Genomic DNA, 18,278 nt, shown 5'->3' with positions numbered 1-18,278 from the left:
AGCAGGTATTCCTGGAAACGTTCTGACGACATTAGAGGCATTTTTTGGGAGGATGCAACGGTGACTCGCGTGGCATTGACGGCCCCCTTTACCGCTCAATGGTGTGTGTCACGAGACATCGATCGTCGAGTACAGATTGACTTTGCTGAGCCTAGCCAAGCCGCGTTTTCGTCGCGTCTTTTGCTGGGTCAAGGTCGTGTCTTGCTGCTGTCTATCGTGGTGAACGAACTTGTAAAATTAGGGCCAGCAGGTAGAGAGAAAGAGAGGGACGGTCGGTGTAATTCTCGTGATCGTGGATCGCCGTGAACATCTGCGTGGATGATGGAAGATGAAGGCCTTGTTCATTTTAGGTAAAGATGGTGGGAACAACGCGTCTTGCGTCGGCTCATCCCCATGTTCGGTCGGCTTGTGGGTTGCAGCTGAGGTGGGTGCTAGTGAACAAAATTTTTATCTGATCTTAATCCCTGTCGTGTGAGTCAAGAATGGGGACCTTTGAGAGGGGAAGGGCCGATCTAATCTTATCAGATGCCCCACATCTGACTGCCATAAAAGTGGAAAGCATCACTCGGAGGGGCTCGGTTCTAGCACCTCGGTGCTCGGAATTGTCGGCCTTATGTAAGCTATCCTGCCAAGGCTTAACATCGTCCCATACAATTCTCATGCAAAAACTGTTAAGACACTGACGACGCTCGCTCGGCGGTAGCGTTCGCTGACTGACAGGGGGAAGTTTCTTCCCTTGGATTTCGAGCACATCTTGACAGCGAGCGGCGGGTAGAATGTGCCCACTCCGGACCGGAGGCTAATCCATTTGTAACTCGGTACTGATTGATATAACCGTGGCCGTGGCCTGTGTCTCACGCGCGGTACATTTTCCCTTCGTTTTTGATCATTTTCGCCTCCCGCGCTACAAGATTGAGCCGCATCAACACCATGAATTCAGCCAACGATACAATGTCTCCTTCAGTGGATGACGGTGGGAGTCTGTCTCCCGCTAACTCACGCGAAGACGATGAGAACTCACAGCACCCCCGCAAGCGCCAACGAGTGCGTCTAAGCTGTCTGGAGTGTCGCCGGAGGAAGCTGTCTTGTGACAGAGGCTACCCGTGCCAGCGGTGCCTGAAGAGCGGCACGCCGGATCGCTGCACGTATGAGACCAAGTCGGGTGCTGTGTTGAACGCCAGCTCTGGCGTCCCGCCTGCCTTTGCCCAGCTCGACTCACGGAGGAATGGCGAGCTGGCTGTTCCCGGCAAGGAAGCCGATGTTTCTCTTATCCGCGAGGCGGCCAAGGATCACGACCGCATTCGCCGTCTCGAGCTCGAGGTCGCTCAGCTCAAGACTCAGCTCACACGACAGGCCATGTCCTCATTCGATGGAAGCACAATTGCCGGCACCAACTCGCCACTCACTCAAAAGGATGAGACCAATGAAGCACCAGCCGACCCTTGCGCAAACAACTCAGAGCTTCAGTCATGCTGGCATCAGTATGGTGATGGGGACAAGTCAGAGCTCCGCTTTTTCAGGGGCAAGGAATTCCGAACGCGGTATTTTGGCCCTCACAACGCCACAATGGCTTTCATCGAGGTAGGTCTCTCTCGCTCATATGAGCCCTTTTTCATCCTAATGAAGAATTCTCGTCTGACTGCATTACAGTTGACTGGTCTGTGCCCCTTCATGAAGGAGACAGCAGATGAGTGGCTCAAGCCCGTGAAGGCTCATGACCGGAAAGACCGCAAGAAGCGCAAGGATGACAGAGACAAGTTCTACCTTCAGCCTGACGCCCAGCTTGAGGCTCTTCTGCCACCAAAGGAGCACTGCGATGCTTTGCTCGAGGTCTACATTGACCAATTCGAGCAAATGCACCGCATCATTCACATTCCCACCTTCCGCAGAGAGTACTCAGAGTTCTGGGAGAACCCAACCGAATCCCGCTACGCAGCACTTACCGCTCTCGTCCTTTCCATCTGCGCAGTAGCAAACTGCATCCACACCCACGAATCTTTGAGGTTCACTGGAATGATTTCCAACGCACAGAATGCCGCTGAAAAGTGGATCAAGGCCGTTGAAAATTGGCAAGATCACCAGAGTGTGAAGCACCGAAAGCTCATCCACTACCAGATTGCTTGCCTCCTGTATCTCGCCAAGCGGGCCAACACCGTGAAGAAGAAGCGCTTCTGGACGAACTCCGGCGCTCTTATCCAGGACGGCATCTCCGTCGGACTGCACCGGGAACCCGGCATCATGGGGGCCAGCAAGATTTCAGTCTACAACCAGGAGATGAGACGGAGGATCTGGGCGACGGTGCAAGAGTTTGACATGCAAGCTTCTTTCGATCACGGACTGCCCACGCTTGTGAGCCAGTTACACTACGATGTGCAGCCACCAAGAAATTTGGACGATGAGGACTTTGACGAAGACACGACGCAGCTCCCGCCTTCCAAGCACGGCAAGGAGTACACTTTCTCCTCCTACCAGAATCTGGCCCGCCAGAGTCTGCCGCTGCGCATGGAGTTGAGCCGCCTCCTTTGCGGCCCGCCAGGAGACCTGGACTATGACCAAGTCATCCGTTACACCAACGACATCACGCACGAAATCGACTCCCTTCCCTCCTGGGAGCACAACAGCAACAACACACACGGCGGCAAGAGACCTCTTCTCGCCTACACTCTGCTCCACATCCAACTCCGCCAGTACATCGTTCCCCTCCACCAACCTTTCCTCAAGCTTCGCAAATCCAACGCCAAGTACCAGTACTCCGAGATCATCTACTACAACGCCGCCCGAGACATTGTCCTGCTCCACGACAAGCTCTACGAACAGGGGATTCGCAGCCTCAACTTCCTCCGCGAGGACGCGCTGACCACGGCCGTCAACCTCTGCAGCGTTACCATGCTGCAGCCGCGCGGCTCGACAAACATGATCATGATCAACTCGCAACACACCGTCAAACTCCTCGAGAAGTGCCTCCACATGAAGGAAGACAGGATCCTCCGCTGCGGCAACAACGAGCCCTGGGGTTACTCCATCATGTGCTCGGCACTCGGCCTTCTCGAAGCCCACCTGGGTACAAAGACCACCGAACAAGCCAAAGCATCGTCTGCGGAACGTTTCGTCAACTTGCACTACAAGCTGTTGGCGAATCAGGAACCTCCGGTATCGAGCCAGCCATCAGAGCTGTCCAAGATTCCCGGGTTGGAAGTTCCCGAGAGACCAAAAGTAAGCAACCGCGCCCATCCGTTGTCGTTTTCGTCGTTCAGAACCGAACAGTGGCTAACTCGTCCTCCTCAGTCGGTGACGCCCTTCTCCTTCCAGGGCTACCCGTCGTCGCAGAACGCGATGGACGGGCTCCTGCCTCAACCCCTGCCGTGGATGCCACCATCCATTGATCCGCAGGTGAGTCTCCACGACTTCTCCCCAGCACTCCCAGCACTCGTCGCTGACAGTGTGTTGGCAAAGGCGCAGTCATACAATCCCGACTTTAATCTTGAAGCACTGGGATTGAACTTGAACGAGTTGTGGGGAGAATCGTGGGACTTTAGTTGATGCATGCGATGTTTGTGATGTCTTTCTTGATGTGTTTCATGGTTACTCAAAAGAAAAGCGAACTTGGGCTGGTTGTTTGATCCGGGTTACAAAGCCCCAAAGGGCGAATTGCTCTTGACTTGTATTATGGAGGGCGATTATTTATCACGTACAGTTGTTACGATGTTCGGAAAGCTTTGTGATACCCATCTCAATTCCTCTCTCTATCTCTGTTTCTCGTTAGATCTAGATGTGTAATATACTATACATACAGTCATGTCGGTCTTGACTCACGATCTGAACACGAGGTCTTTGAAAGTTTTCCTGGTCAGCTGTTGTCCTTCTCCTTTCGTCTTGGTTCGAGATATCTTCAGCCTCAAGATGGTCCATCCGGGTTAGCAGACGCTTTTTGTTACGGCATTCTCGCCTCACCACGCTTCGTCGCCCTCATCAAAACCCATCGGAAGGCCCCCGAGAACCCGCCGTTTCGGTAGGACCCGAAGACCATGACTCGAGTAGATTAGAATATTGGGCAATGCGACGCCTGGACCACATCTAGTAAGTCACCGGACCGGACCAACTCATCTCCTCAGCAAAAGAACCTACAGTCCCCCTCATATCCCCGATAGCTTCCAGTCGCCTTCAATTGCCATGTGGAACTTGAAGCTTGTCTGAGGCTTAAAAGAGAAGAAATATCCCAATCGACCCGCCATCGACCAATGCGGCTCCACCTATACGATCTGTAGACATATATCCCTCGCTGCAACGAGTCGTTCGTGACTCGTTCGACGACCTTAATCGGGCACGGTGGGTTTCCCCAGCGTCTATCGAAACCGTTGTAAAACGGTCAATCATTCAGCGTGGCCCTACCATTCGACCAGATGCAACCCGGTTTCCCTTTGTTGTTACCAGTTGAGATCATTCGCAGAGTGTGGCGAAATCTTTCCCCGCAAGACGCATAACGTTACCCGCGTGCTGCGGCTGAGGCAAGCAGGCTGGGTTTAAGCGACTTTCATGCCATTCGTCAATTGTCGTCATTGAACGATATGCGAAGTCATCGATATTGTCATCAATAAATCTTCCACTCTTCTCGATCCATCCCACTCGGCCGAGCCAAGAAATGAGTTTCTCTCCAGCGGTAGAAACGTGGACTCATTCTACTCCACAGCTATTCAACTCTGTATCATTATCGGCGTGGATTTCCCGTCACCGCCAAAGCGTTTGTCCCCAAGAAAACCCAAGAAGCATTGATGGCACTTGACGTCTCGAGCGGGGGTGGAAAGTGACTGGGAGGGGATTATCGAGGTTACATGGTCTCCCACTGGCGGCGGACAAGATGCCAGATCCAGGAACCGTGACAGGGATCAGCTCGGCACCTTCAAGTGTGGCCTGCAACGCTACATGACCACCCCTACCTATTCCTTCAGTTTCTCTCCAACCACCTTCTCCTTTGTGGCCCCCAACGGGCAGCTGGCCGCAGTGGTTCCCTTAACTCCACGATATCGACCGTTTTTCCCTTTCAAGGGTCCTGCTATAGAGAACGGTAGAACATGAAGCTGGTGAGGGGGGCTTCGGGCTGCTAGCACTGGCACGCGGCATTTGTCCCTTGTCCTTACAGACCTCACATGGCCCAATTGCGTCGCAATGCCATGCCACGGGCGGGGTCAAGAGGTCATAGACAAGCTCAGATACTCGAATGATTAACCATCTAACATTCAGAGGGGGGCGCCGTAGCCTCGGAGATGATGAGCTTTGTGGGGTATTGGTTCGTGTCGCCCTGGTTGCTGTGGCCCCTTGCTGACACCCTCTCTCTGGCCCGCGTGGATGAATGGCATGTCGTGAGAGGACCGAGAAGACGACGAGAGTCGGGGGAGGAGCTATAAGATGCAAGACGACGCTGATCGGACGCAGGAACGAGGCCTGGTCTATCACAACATCCAAGTTTGCTAGTATTCTTTCCCTCCGCCGAGTCAGATTCCCCACGTCACAGCCATCATCTGCAGTCGTGACAGTTTCAGACATCGGATACACATATTTAGAGACGATCTCCCGGTTCATCTGAGAGACTACTTATCTACCTCTTCATCTCACACCTCTTTCGCCACCTCTTCATACCCAATCATATCTTCGGTTCACGATGGCGCCTTCTCTCCTCCGTCTCGGTGCATGGCTCGCTGCCGCTGCCGGCACTGTCACCGCCGCTCCTCTCGAACGCCGTGCCGTCATTGCTCACGATGCCGTCGTTGGCTTCCCCGAGACCGTTCCCTCAGGCACCGTCGGTAGCTTGTATCTCAAGTACAAGCCTTACTTGAAGGTCGTCAACGGCTGCGTGCCCTTCCCTGCCGTGAACGCTGCTGGTGACACTGGGTATGTTCACCTCACTTAAACAAGCACCTCACTCAGTCCATCTCTAACCCGTTATCCACAGCGGCGGCCTCGCCACCTCCGGCTCCTCAAACGGGGGATGCTCCTCCAGCACCGGCCAGGTCTACGCCCGTGGCGCCTCCTACAACGGCGCCTACGCCATCATGTACTCCTACTACATGCCCAAGGACTCACCCTCCTCCGGCCTGGGCCACCGCCACGACTGGGAGAACGCCGTCGTCTGGCTGTCCGCTGCCTCCACCTCGGCCACCGTCCTCGGCGTCGCCGTCTCCGCGCACGGCGAGTACGACACCAAGACCTCGGGCATCGACTACACCGGCACCAGCCCCCGTATCGGCTACCAGAGCGTCTGGCCCGTCAACCACCAGATGATCTTCACCAGCGACGTCGGCGGCCAGCAGCCCCTCATCGCGTGGGAGTCTCTCACTGATGCCGCGCGCACCGCGCTCACCAACACCGACTTTGGCAGCGCCAACGTGCCCATGAAGGATGCCAACTTCAACACCAACCTCGGCAAGGCTGTCTTGTAAGAGGGTATCTCATTGCTAGTGTTCTGCGCATTGGCGAAAAGCTCCGGAAGATGGTGGCTGAGACCATGATTACTACTTAATTGTGAGGCTGGCTATTTGGCCAGCCTCGTGGATGACTTCATGCATATACTTTAGTCTTACTAAGGAGCGAGGGCCCTTGAAGCTCTCTAACGATGGCTCCGTAATACATAAACCTCTTACCCACTGTTCTGCCCTCGAAATCATGCGTAACACTGATGGGGAACGTCTGCGATAACACATTTCGTACGCAAGATACGGAAGTCTCGACTGGCGGCGACCTCCACAACAAATACAGAACATCATCATCGCCGTACAAGCTACTCGCTGAAAGAGGCAGCTAAAGAAATCTAAAGCCAGCTCGTTTCATGAGTCTGCCATTGCCAAGTTGAAGGTTGTCGGTTCGGACATTGAACGGGCAATCCCGCCAACCAGCAAAAGCATAATTGACAAGCCATCGACCCCAAGGCCTAGGATGGACGCTGCTGACTGTGCATGCGACCGAGGCTTGGGATTTTTTTGGAGTCGCTTGGAGATCGTGCCAGGGCAGTTTTCTTGCCGCCTGCCGAAGAGGGTAATCGAGCTCCGATGCAAGCAACTCAAATCGCTGGAGCCCAAACCGCATATCACAATCAACGGGCAGCGGGATAAGCGCTTGTAATACTGAATCGAAATCGAGATGGAATGCCGATCACCCGCTGTCACAAGTTGTTCGGGCTGAAATCTGGCTCTGAGAACGCCGCTTGAATGGAAATGCCATGCACAAACAGATGGTGGCTGGTTCGCAAGAGCTTTGACAACTCGCCGTATTACCGACGAACTCGTGGAGTAGACGGATATGTCGGCAGCATGCTTATCGATTCAATCTCCAAGTAGTCAGCCCACTCCAAGAGTCTCCGTTCGTTGAAGAATTCCCGTTCGTCGTCGTCGACGTCGAGTTGTTGCGCCCACGTGGTGGTTAAGGTTGTGGCCGAACTGGGGCGTTCAGTGGCTCAGGTGGAGCAGAACCCCGCAGACGGGCAGTCCCCCAATTCCGAAGCCGCAGGTCGTCTTTCTGCGGCCCTTGATCTGCGGTATTTTCTACCCAAATCTTAACAATCAGCATCTGGCCCTCTGGCGCAACGGTAGCGCGTTCGACTCCAGTTCGACATTCGTCGAGATGCTATCGAAAGGTTATCCGTTCAAATCGGGTGGGGGTCAATTATTTTGCACCTTGAACACCTATTGTGTTCACTTTTTGGTCTTTTGGGTTGTCAGAGTTGAAAAATAGGTTGTTGTGGCTATTCTGAGTCTATGAGAGACTGCGAAACTGAACATTGACAGGAGTGGGCGATTTTGGCTTTTGCTCTGTTGGGCACGGGCCAAGAAACCTCAATGTTATTGGGTTACCCCTCTTCCCCATAGACTCGAAGCTTTCTAAGCTCCGAGGACAAGCGTTGCTCCAAGCAAAGAGCATTCCTCAAGGCAACTGGTACCGGACCTGACGACCATAAATCCATTACATGTATGCGGTATGCTCGTCCTCTATCGGCCTCACAACTCGTTCATACACTTCTTGCCTGAAATCCTGATCAGTCAAGTCCAGGTGTTCTCTGATGAACTCTTCCTCAATACAGCATCTGACCGCGTTGGCGTAAGTTGTACCTCCAAGCTCGTGGCGTAATACTCGATGCGCCGCCAGTCTATCGCAGAGCAGCCGTGACACGTCGAGCATTGCCTTTTCGTCGGTATTTCGCATCGACTCCATGGTCTTCCCGCACCCAAGTTCTGCGAGGAGGATACCGAGCGAAACTAAAGCTGGGTTCCGACAACCGAATAAGGGGGCCGCTTGTTTCCCTAATCTTCCGTCTAGACTTGGTAGGGTGGCCATGAAAAAGGTGTCGCTATAGCGAAGTATAGAGTCCTTCTTCAAGAATAAGACATCTTGACTTGTAATCATATCCGGTAGCCAGTGCGTCTGATGTAGTTGTAGGAAGCCGACAGAAACAGAGGCAGCCAATTTCCTCTTTGCCACGTATTGCCCGTGTAAACCGGAATACTTGCTCGGGTCCTCGAGAACCTCCCGCAGAGTTACAGCACTCCAAGCATCACGACCGGGCAGGCATTTGCCAGGGTAGACATGATATTCTCTGGGCTTTTCCGAAGTCTTGTCTGTGATTTCTCCATAAGAGCCGGTCCCGCCTTGGATATGTCGCTTGTGTATTTCTTCGCAAAGGTTGACTATCGGGTTTGGAGCAGCGATAGTGACCTTCGAATCAGAGTCCGGGGCGGCCTGAAGGACGTCATTACCCACTGTTTTGTTGGTGTCGACTGAGCGTCTGGGCTTTTTGAGTTGATGGTAGCGAATGACGATCTCTTCCCACATAGATCCTTGATGAAAGCCGCCAGCCTGGTCAGCAATGCCGAAGTTCATGGACATATAAACAATAATATTCTGCAGAATCTCCTCGTCACTCCGGCGAGCTACTCTCCCTAGCGTTTGCGGCATAACTTGCATGTATACCTCATGCGAGCAATTGCCTGGAAAACTGGATAATAGCGCTTGGTGAAGGCTTCCTGCTAGTTCGTGAACTAACTGCATTGTCCTGCCTCTCGCTCGTGATTCTCTCTTAGGGGCCATTTCGATACTTCGATCAATCAGCGACTCAATGTCGGTGATATTGTTCTTTATGATCGTTATTGATCCCGTGTACGTGGACTTTCCGACAGCGAACATGATGCGTTTCAGTGCTGTAGCCAAAGGTGCGCCGTTCGATGATGGATGCTGAAACAGGATGAGCACGTAAATACTTTTGGGATGCAAGACTTGTCCTTACCTCTTCATTTAACGGCAGGTCGATTAACTTTGCTATATCTTCGATAGCCAACTTGATTTCTCCAACCTTCTCTAGCAAGATCTGATAGGGTCTCAAGTTCCAAAGCCTCGCTTCGATCATCTTACGAACGGCATCCTCATGCCACGCGGGGCCAAATGGGTCATTGACCATGTCATCGACCTTGGAGTCCGGAACGATGCCAGTGAGAAGCTTCTCGCTCACATCTTGAAGCCTGATCCTTTCGTTCTCTAGGTCGGTTATTAGGCTTTTGAGTTCTCTGTCATACCTCCGCCAAATCCGTATCGCTGAGGCGCCGTGTCGATAATGTTCCAGGGCGGATATGAGCAGCGGTATGGTACCAAGGACCACGCCCACCACCTCGATACCGGACATCGTTCAATGCTGGCCAGAAACCTTCAAAGGTCACCATAGCCTAATTTCTCATGTTCAGTCGTTAAGATTCACATCCGGAAGATGTCAGCACATCAGGCGACTCCTCTCCGTTATTTGCACATTGAGGGGAGATAAGCGCCCAACTATCATAGGCCAGCCCGACGCGGCGTTTTCTCGTCGGTGCGGGGAAACTCCAGATAATCAATCGCAGGAGACCTTCAGGATAGACTCGAATCGTCTCGTCGCGTTTCTCACCACATACATGGACCACAACAACAGCGCCCATGTCCTTCATACGTGCCTTACTTTCATCGTCTCATCTAGCGTCATTCTACACGTCGGTAAATACATCTTCGAGGTACAAGGTTGTTCATTGGTTTTTGAAACAGATACATATCAATGCCGTTCGGTTCCCATTCAGAAACGGATTCGACGAATCTTAGCCAGCCTCTTTATCGCCGTCCTCGGCCGGGACGTATTTCATACTTACAAAACTGAACCAGCATCATAGGATTCCAAAGACAGGATAACATCGCTTCTTCTCACACCAGGCTGACGTCTCAACATGGCGCCATTCCTTAGAGATGTCGCCTTCGAAGTTATTATCTCTTTCGAAGAGCTAATCAGAATATGGCGACCGTACAACGGAGGACCTTCTGTCGCATCCCAACTTCCGAGTCTAAAAAGCGATCTATTCCGGTTGAAGACGTGGCATGCCGACTTCACCACTCGCGATGTCACTGAGTTGGACGGAGGATATCTTGACCACCATCTGCGCACCGCACCGCATATTCAACGCCAACTCCTCAAATTACTGAACGGCCTTAAAGAGTCAATAGGCGATGCAGAAAAGATCCTTACTGGACAGATAGTCCCATGGGATAAGCTGAGCTACCAAGAAAACACCTCGGAAGATTTCATGACGGAACCACAAACGGAACTCCAACAGATAGCGACGGGAATCCGTGGACTGATCGACTGCTTGTTAAGACTCCGTGTCGCGACCGGAGACCCCGCTCCTCACAACCGTATCATGTCTGCCAAACTGAGACGAGACTCAGAAGATTATAGCTTTTATGTCAATTTCTTTCAAGAGACATGGGATAAAATCGAAGAGTTTTTAGCCGACCGCCTGGGCAAGTCAGTGTTCCAAAGACGAGAAACACTGAGTCAAAGAGCATATGATCGAACGTCAACGAATTCAAGTCTACCTCTCAACGAACAACTCTCAGGCGCTAGTAGCAAACATCAGATAGCCGCCGAATCAACCCCTCTGGCAATATCAAAGCTATTGATCGACGATTTCGAGCGGATAAGAAATCCAGACGAGGAATCCACGTTGTCCGAAGGAGCTCGCGATATCTTACGGGGCATTGAGGCCCAGGTGGAGAGTGTGCTTCACAAGTCGACATCAGATGAATTCCAGTGCCCATATTGCAATATGACGCTGATGCTCAGTCACAGTGACCAAGATAAGTGGATGTAAGTAAGATAGCATAGCAATTCAATGCTGCCATTCATGCACTTCAGATTTAGACTAACTCAAAAAATTAAAGGCATCACGTATTGGGTGATCTACAACCATATGTTTGCGTTTCCAGGGATTGCATAATTCCTATCCAGCAGTACTCAGAAGAGACTCGTTGGATGCAGCACATGCTCGCCAACCACTTGAGAACATATCAATGCCCACTAGGCTGCAATGAGACCTACCCAAATGCGATCGCGTCAGCTGCCCACATAAGTCAACGGCATCCTGACATGATACCCCCGAGTCAACTAGATACCTTGATCAGCCTCAGTTCTAGTCCGATGAAGGAGGAAACAAACACGTCTTGTCCCTTCTGCTCTCAAACCATGGGCTCTATTGCTCAGTATCAATCTCACGTGGGCAAACACCAAAGGGAAGCGGCTATGTTTGCTTTCCTAAGTGAGCCTCTATTGAGAACACAAGTTGACATACAACGAAGAAAACAGGCAGAGTACAAGAAGGCAAGAGAACAAATGATGATAAGGAAAATGGTGCGCAAAGTTTTTGCAGAGGCCTCTCGAATAAAAGCCGCTCGGAATTTGAGAGAACGCGAAGAGCGTGAAGCGGAGAGAGAAATGTGTGGGGAGCGGCGGAATTCTGAAGCCCAGAAAGATTATGAGGAGCGCATGGGAAGGCGATGGAAAATGTTATGGCAAGGCCGTGGCTTAGAATCTAGCTCTTCAGGCCCAGTTTCAATCCTTAACGCGAGCGAGGGCCAGGAGGTCAGCAGGGAAAAGGGAGAAAAAGGTGGTAAAGTGTCTTCTCATCGCTCATCGATCTGGTCCCCCGAATTCGAAATATCTTCGGAGGAAGGTGATAACCAGCAAGACTGGTGGCTGAAGATAGACAGCAGCTTTGAAGAAGTTTGGAATACCGCTGCTTTACGGATGAGTAAGGATGGAAGATCTTGACGAGGTGTCTTGGTACTGAGGTGCAATGGAGTCGTCTCTATGCCATCACGGCGGTTGCTTCCTATTTTCATTTTAGGAGACGACTAGATCGAAATTGGTGTGGTAGGGACTTTGCAAAGAGATGGATCTTCTGGCAAACGTTCCATACTGATCGAAAGCGAGGGCCAAGAGGGCGGTGTGGAGGAGAGGCACGCGAACAACGATGAGGTGCCTTCTCGTCGAATCAGTATGATCCAGCCCAGTCCAAGAAGAACGCGATATAATCACCTGGATTAGGACAATAAAAATATGTCCAATGTTAGATGTCATTTGGGAAGAACCTTGTTGCAACTGAAACTGAACAGTGTCGCTGCGCTCCTTTGTTCGTTATCCGGGACAACAGCATATAAATACGCCTACCCAAGAGCTCGCCGATGAATTGAAAAGAAAAAAGAACAAGTCAGAAACAGCCTTACCATGGAATTCCCGTATCGTCCCTCCGAGCCGAAAGCAGACAGTTTAGCTGGTCTCGTATCGAAAGCAGAAGCTCTTTTCTCTGACCTGTCGCAGACTTACAAAGTTGAACCCCTTAACGTCTTCTTGTATGGTATTTCTTACACTGGATTCAAACTTAGGGATGAGCATGCTAGATTCAAAGTCTGGGTTGAGGAACATGGAGCGCGCAACACCGACAGATTTTCTCTCGAACACCGGATCAACGTCGGATGTAGATCGTCCTCCGCAAGTGTTTTGATAAATCAACTTGATTCCTTGCTTAGAGAACCTGTCAAGTTCATTGAGCAGGTAGTCATGGCGTGGGCATAGGGTGCGTTTATTCGTCGCAATTGCCGTAGTGTTTGACTCAATCGCGGACGATGTATCTGACATCTTCATAGCAATTTCAGAGCCATTGGAGGATATTAACGACGTTATCAACTGCCTTACGAGACTCGAGTTCATATCATACCGCCAAGCGCCATGGAAGATACCCATTTTCCAGCTCGTTAGTACGGAATTAGCATGGGAGACTCGATGGTAGATTATTTAACAAGGTCGTGGCATGGTTTCTGGATATCAATTCGCACGTTTCACCCCTGATGCCAGCTTGAAGAACTCTCGGAGCGCTGTTCGGAGGAGAGTGGTCACCAGCGGGGCCAGCGAATCGGGGAGTCTGACGAGATCACTTTTCGGATAAGGCACGAATGCTCGTGATGATTCTATACACAGGACGGACAGGGTCTGGAGTCACAAGATATTAATGAGTCGCATCAATATTGTGTAGCAATACAAACATAAAATTGACCTGACGATGATCGACTTCTGGCTATGGTGATGACATGCCATAGCAAGTCTTCCACCTCAACAATTCAGTCAGACGCCCCGAGGACTTCGAGTTGAGTGCCTTGTGCGTATCGCGCTAAGGCTACTCTTCTCATTATACTAGAATAGGGTTCCGGCGAAATCTTGCTCGGCACTGACTTCCTTCTCGCCGGAGCACAGTTCTTACATCACAGGGTGAACTCCTCCAAGTCAGCTTCCAACGGTGCGACTACACGTTCATATACAGCTTTTCGAAAATTCTCATCGTTAAAGTCCTGCGTGGACCGGAAATAGTTTCCTCCAACACACCTGAAGACGGCAGACTTATAACGTCCGCTACCTAAGGCATCTAAGGGCGTCTCTTCCAGCAATCTCTCTACCACATCAGCATCTGAGGGTTCGTCCGGACGCCGCAGTTTGCCGATAGTAGTACCAAGCTCGAGCTCTAGCAATAAGATTCCAAGTGAGAGAAGCGGGGAGCTGCTGAGTCCGCGGGCATCGATGTTCATGGAACGATCTTTCGGAAATTTTCCGGGAAGTTCTTTCTTGATGAAGGCCTGTTTAAGGTTGGGATAAGGCCGTGAGCCATCCGTGATGAAGTATACATCTTGGCTTGTCAGGATATTTGGTAGCCAGGGAGTTTGATGAAGTTGGAGGAAACTCGAAGATATCATCTTGGCTAGATGGATCTTGGCCATGAAGGGCATTTTGGTCTTGGGAGGATTCTCCAGGATCTGCTTCAGAGATATGACGGACCTGCTGTTTGGAGTTTCTGTGGTTTTCTTGGGGTAAATGGTGAAGTTCCAAGACTTTCCTGCGTTTTGGTGAGATATCGTGCCCGATATGCCATTCTCGTGACTTCTGCGCAACTCTTCACACATATTGACTTGTCTGGGGAGGTTGATTGCCCCAGCAGTGAGCTTCAGAGTTGACATCGTGCTTGTCAACGCTGCTGTGGTGCTCGGCTGTTTGATATAGGTTGTGGTGACGGTGGTATTCCGCGACGAAGCAAAACTTACAGCCTTGCGCTGAGGGTGAGAAGGCGACTGGGTTGCTGGCGTTGGCTCCAAGAGGGAGGCGACTTGTGGTGCGGAAGCTCTGACAGTTACTTCTTCCAAGATGATTTGTTGACCAGGTCTCTCGGGAATCACCTCGCTCGTATTGGTGTGATATGTCATGGCGAGTTGGAATCCTAGCTTTTCGATGATCTCAGCATCGTCCAGCTCGTGGGTGGCATCCTCGGAATCAGGCGCTATGTCCATGTGGACTTGATGCCTGCAATCAATTTTGCAGGGCATGCTATCTCGTAACGCATAGTAGATGTTTCCAGATGTCTGACGTATCAGACCGACCAGCCTTCCCTTGTATCGTTTTTGCCGTTGAGGTTCCGCGTCCATGTCGTCTTTCATCATAGAGTCTAGAATCGAGAGGTTCTTTTGAAGACTTTCAAGTGCATCTTTGTATACCGATTTCTGGAGAACAAAGCTTGCGCGTTTGAATTCTGCCTTAATCTTGGACTCCTCTGTCCACTTGACCTATCTTGAAGTTAGCGAATTACGGAGGTGGGCTATAAATAAGAGCATGTACTCACTTTCCATTGAGCATCTAGGTCAAGTTTATCCTTGATAAAGTTGATAGCTTTCCGGAACTCTTCCATGACAAGCTGAAATTTGCCATATGAGCTCTCAAGTCGCGCCTTGATCTTTCTCTGCACTACTTCGTCCTTCCAGAGCGGACCGAATGGGTCGCTGGTCATGCTGTCGAAGTCCGTGCCTGGATCCAGACTAGAGAGATATTTCCCGCAGATCCTCTCCAGCCTGTAATACTCCGAATTCAGGTTCAAAATAAGGCAACTCACTTCAACTTCGTAATGGCGCCAGACCTGAACCGACGCAACAACTCTCCTGTAGTCGTCAAAAGCCTTCGTGATGAGGGGAATGGCGCCCAGAACGAGACCGGCTATCTCGAAGCCAGACATGGTCAATTGAACAGTATCTGAGAGGGCTGTCGCTGGGGCTGATTTCGGAACTTGCTGAGAATGAAATGAGAGGAAGGTTGGAGGGAAACAGAAACAAAACATGAGAGAAATAGGAAGGGAAAGAGGAAGGAGAGATGGGAAGTCATCCCGAGCAATGGGAAGCAGTGTCACACTTGGCCCGGAAAAGTATCTCCTTGGGATTGGCCAGCCTAAGCTACCCAGCATATGTTTATTGATACGTGCGTAACACGGGGTTCATCATTTGTCCAAAGGGTCGAAAATCTTATCAATGTTGCTAAATATGTCCTTCGGTTGGAAACGTGCGTTGGAAACGTGCGTTGGAACCTGCCGCTGGCCTCGACAGCGCTTGGAGTCGCGTGCTCATTCGCTCGTTGTCCCGAATGTTGGCCGACGTCTCCGCGTCTCTCACGGCAACTTCTGTGAGTACAAGACGTGCGAAAGTCAGCCGGACATGGTCTCGCTAACCTGCCTCAGTCCTCATCCTCACCCCATCACATCGAGAAGATGGCAGACAGTATCGCGAGTCTTGTCTCGAGAGTAATAGCTCGTTTCTCTCATCTTCTAAACACTACCCAAAATCCCATCGTTCATCGCCCATCCTTGGACGTTCACCCGAAGCTTGTGGATGAGCAGGCCAGATTCAAAGTCTGGGCTGGAAATGTTGGCGCGCACAAAACCGGCCGCTCTTCCCTGGAGTATCGACTCCGCGATGCGTCAGGATTAAGACTTCATGTTGGGAAGCTCCTGATAAGTCTCATAAAATCCATTGACGGCGCCGTCAAAGCTCTCAATGATTTAGGTTTACAATCAAATGCGCGCGAGGATGGCAATCAGGAGGACATAATCGCAGATCTTGACGTATACATAGAAAGCTTTCCTGACATCATCAACTGTCTCATGCGACTCATTATTACGATTCAGAACCCAGCGCCATGGGACCGCTTCATTGACTCGAAGCGTACAGACACCTCGATGTTTGAAGCTTATGACATTCAACACGTGAGCGCAAAATTCGAGGGAATCGACAGTCAACTTGCGCAGCGCTTGGGAAAGGCAATTTCGAGGCGGCGTCAGTACTTCAAGTACAGAGAGCTTCGTCACGAGAAGCTTTCGCGTCAAATGGATGAACAGGCAGACGCCAACGTAACGGACACCATTTCAAGTACCGTTGCATCTTCTTTTTACAATCACTCGAAGCCACTCCCGCAAATCTACGACTTTAGCGAGTCTCAAGACGTGGCTTCTGTGACCTCATACGACGCTTCGACCTTAGAAGATGCTCAAGAAAGGTCTGTCCCAGACTTACCAAAGGAAGCATACGATGGACCATTCGAATGTCAATTCTGCTTCATGATTGTGGACATAAGAGACACTCGCGCCTGGAGGTAATCCACCATCCCATGACACACGTTCTCTGTACCGTAGCTAACCTGTATTCTTAGACAACATGTGTACGACGACCTACGTCCGTACAATTGCCTAGCCAAAGACTGCATCATGCCAGATCAAGATTTCGGGAAGAGGCATGAATGGATGCATCACATGATTCAAAATCACCTGAGGATATGGTATTGCCCTTTCAATTGCGACTGCACCTTCAAGTCTGCGTCTCAGTCTGCAGAACACTTACAGACGCAACATCGTAATACGATACGTGACGAACATGTCAACAACCTGGTCAAGCGGAATTCTCAGCCCTTGGACGAGAACGCGGAAGTAACATGCGAGCTTTGCTCCGAGACGCTCTCGTCGTTGAAGAGCTATCGGCATCATGCAGGGAAGCATCAACAGCAGCTAGCTCTGTTCGCCCTCCCCCATGTTGATGAACCGGAGCCTGAACAAGGCCAAGCCAACCAGGCCTCGAACAAGAAACAAGATTCAGACTCTGACTCCGAGGCCGAGGCCGAGGCTAACTCTGACAGCGGGGTCAAAACTGACCCCAAGGGCCGGCGCCCTGACAATGATCCGTCTATGTTCACCGTCAATATAAGCAATCCGTTCCAGAAGAAGCGGTCTTAGCGGCTCGCCTTGGAAAGGCCAGACAGCCAGATGTCGCCAAGGCCGCCACTCTGGAACACCAAGCCCATAATGACGGGTCCGACCAGTCGAGGCTGGAAACCCATCACTGAGAGACCGACGCAACTTGAGTGAGAATCTGTGGGCTGGGGGCTGTGACTGATACCACGATTTGGTTCGTACCGCATGGCGGATTGGGGAGAAGTAGTGTCGTTCTTTTGATAGTGAATAAAATAGAAATTTTCATAGCATCAGCACATTCCGAACAGCATTGCCATGGCCTTTATATTTTGACAAACATGTACTGTTCATTAAGTCCCCCAACGACGTCACCTTCCACCCCTTAACAGGAGCTTCTTCAACTGCACGGAAACGACTGTGACCACGATGCCTCCCGATGCCACCCCTAGTAGCTTTGCCATGTAATAAGGTACTTAAAAAGAAGGACAACACTTCCAGAACCGAAAACCCAGATATGACAGCAACCCTCATATTGATGAGCAATAGAGCTATTGCAGTGGCCTCAAGATGATCAAATATTGTCTATGGATGTATAATGTTATCGCAAATCTTCCACCTTTAGCAATTCGATCAAATACCACAGTTGCTTCGAGTTCAATACCTATGTACCGCTGTTCTTAGGCAGGTTCAAGGTTGCGACTCTAGTAAATCATGGACTCCAGGGGTGTCATGTCTTTCCGGATAGTCTAGCTACGTTCTTGTCCGCGGCTGGAAGCTTTGAGAGCAGAGTTCGCACGCTTAAATTCCCTCATAATCATGGACCCTTCAGTCTATCTGGCCCTTCTTCGAGTTAAATGTAGCGAACAGGAGAACTTGGCTTAAAAGGTGGAATTCTTTTCA

The 18,278-nt window shown here is 51.0% G+C and overlaps 6 protein-coding genes across 6 annotated transcripts; 4 read left to right on the top strand and 2 right to left on the bottom strand.

The window, feature by feature from the left end:
* Window positions 1-930: 930 nt before the first annotated feature.
* CTAM01_07177 (uncharacterized protein) lies at window positions 931-3,540 on the top strand (the record flags this gene model as incomplete). Its single annotated transcript, XM_060523202.1, has 4 exons — window positions 931-1,044; window positions 1,111-1,581; window positions 1,651-3,213; window positions 3,286-3,540. The coding sequence occupies 4 exons, from the start codon at window positions 931-933 to the stop codon at window positions 3,538-3,540; spliced, it is 2,403 nt and encodes an 800-aa protein (XP_060382333.1).
* A 2,116-nt stretch (window positions 3,541-5,656) lies between these two features.
* On the top strand, window positions 5,657-6,434 carry CTAM01_07176 (necrosis inducing protein; the record flags this gene model as incomplete). The annotated part of the gene is made up of 2 exons (XM_060523201.1): window positions 5,657-5,886; window positions 5,948-6,434. The coding sequence occupies 2 exons, from the start codon at window positions 5,657-5,659 to the stop codon at window positions 6,432-6,434; spliced, it is 717 nt and encodes a 238-aa protein (XP_060382332.1).
* Window positions 6,435-7,950: 1,516 nt separating this feature from the next.
* On the bottom strand, window positions 7,951-9,661 carry CTAM01_07175 (uncharacterized protein; the record flags this gene model as incomplete). The annotated part of the gene is made up of 2 exons (XM_060523200.1): window positions 7,951-9,216; window positions 9,269-9,661. The coding sequence occupies 2 exons, from the start codon at window positions 9,659-9,661 to the stop codon at window positions 7,951-7,953; spliced, it is 1,659 nt and encodes a 552-aa protein (XP_060382331.1).
* A 565-nt stretch (window positions 9,662-10,226) lies between these two features.
* CTAM01_07174 (uncharacterized protein) lies at window positions 10,227-11,147 on the top strand (the record flags this gene model as incomplete). The annotated part of the gene is made up of 1 exon (XM_060523199.1): window positions 10,227-11,147. The coding sequence occupies one exon, from the start codon at window positions 10,227-10,229 to the stop codon at window positions 11,145-11,147; it is 921 nt and encodes a 306-aa protein (XP_060382330.1).
* Window positions 11,148-13,590: 2,443 nt separating this feature from the next.
* CTAM01_07173 (uncharacterized protein) lies at window positions 13,591-15,380 on the bottom strand (the record flags this gene model as incomplete). The annotated part of the gene is made up of 2 exons (XM_060523198.1): window positions 13,591-14,937; window positions 14,994-15,380. 2 exons carry the CDS (start codon window positions 15,378-15,380, stop codon window positions 13,591-13,593), a joined length of 1,734 nt encoding a protein of 577 aa, XP_060382329.1.
* A 401-nt stretch (window positions 15,381-15,781) lies between these two features.
* On the top strand, window positions 15,782-17,420 carry CTAM01_07172 (uncharacterized protein; the record flags this gene model as incomplete). The annotated part of the gene is made up of 3 exons (XM_060523197.1): window positions 15,782-15,820; window positions 15,876-16,786; window positions 16,844-17,420. 3 exons carry the CDS (start codon window positions 15,782-15,784, stop codon window positions 17,418-17,420), a joined length of 1,527 nt encoding a protein of 508 aa, XP_060382328.1.
* Between the last annotated feature and the right edge of the window lie 858 nt (window positions 17,421-18,278).

This window comes from Colletotrichum tamarilloi (assembly GCF_030869305.1).
Source record: "Colletotrichum tamarilloi strain Tom-12 chromosome Unknown Scaffold_21.1, whole genome shotgun sequence".
NCBI lineage: Eukaryota > Fungi > Ascomycota > Sordariomycetes > Glomerellales > Glomerellaceae > Colletotrichum > Colletotrichum tamarilloi.
This window is presented reverse-complemented; position numbering and strand designations above follow the sequence as displayed.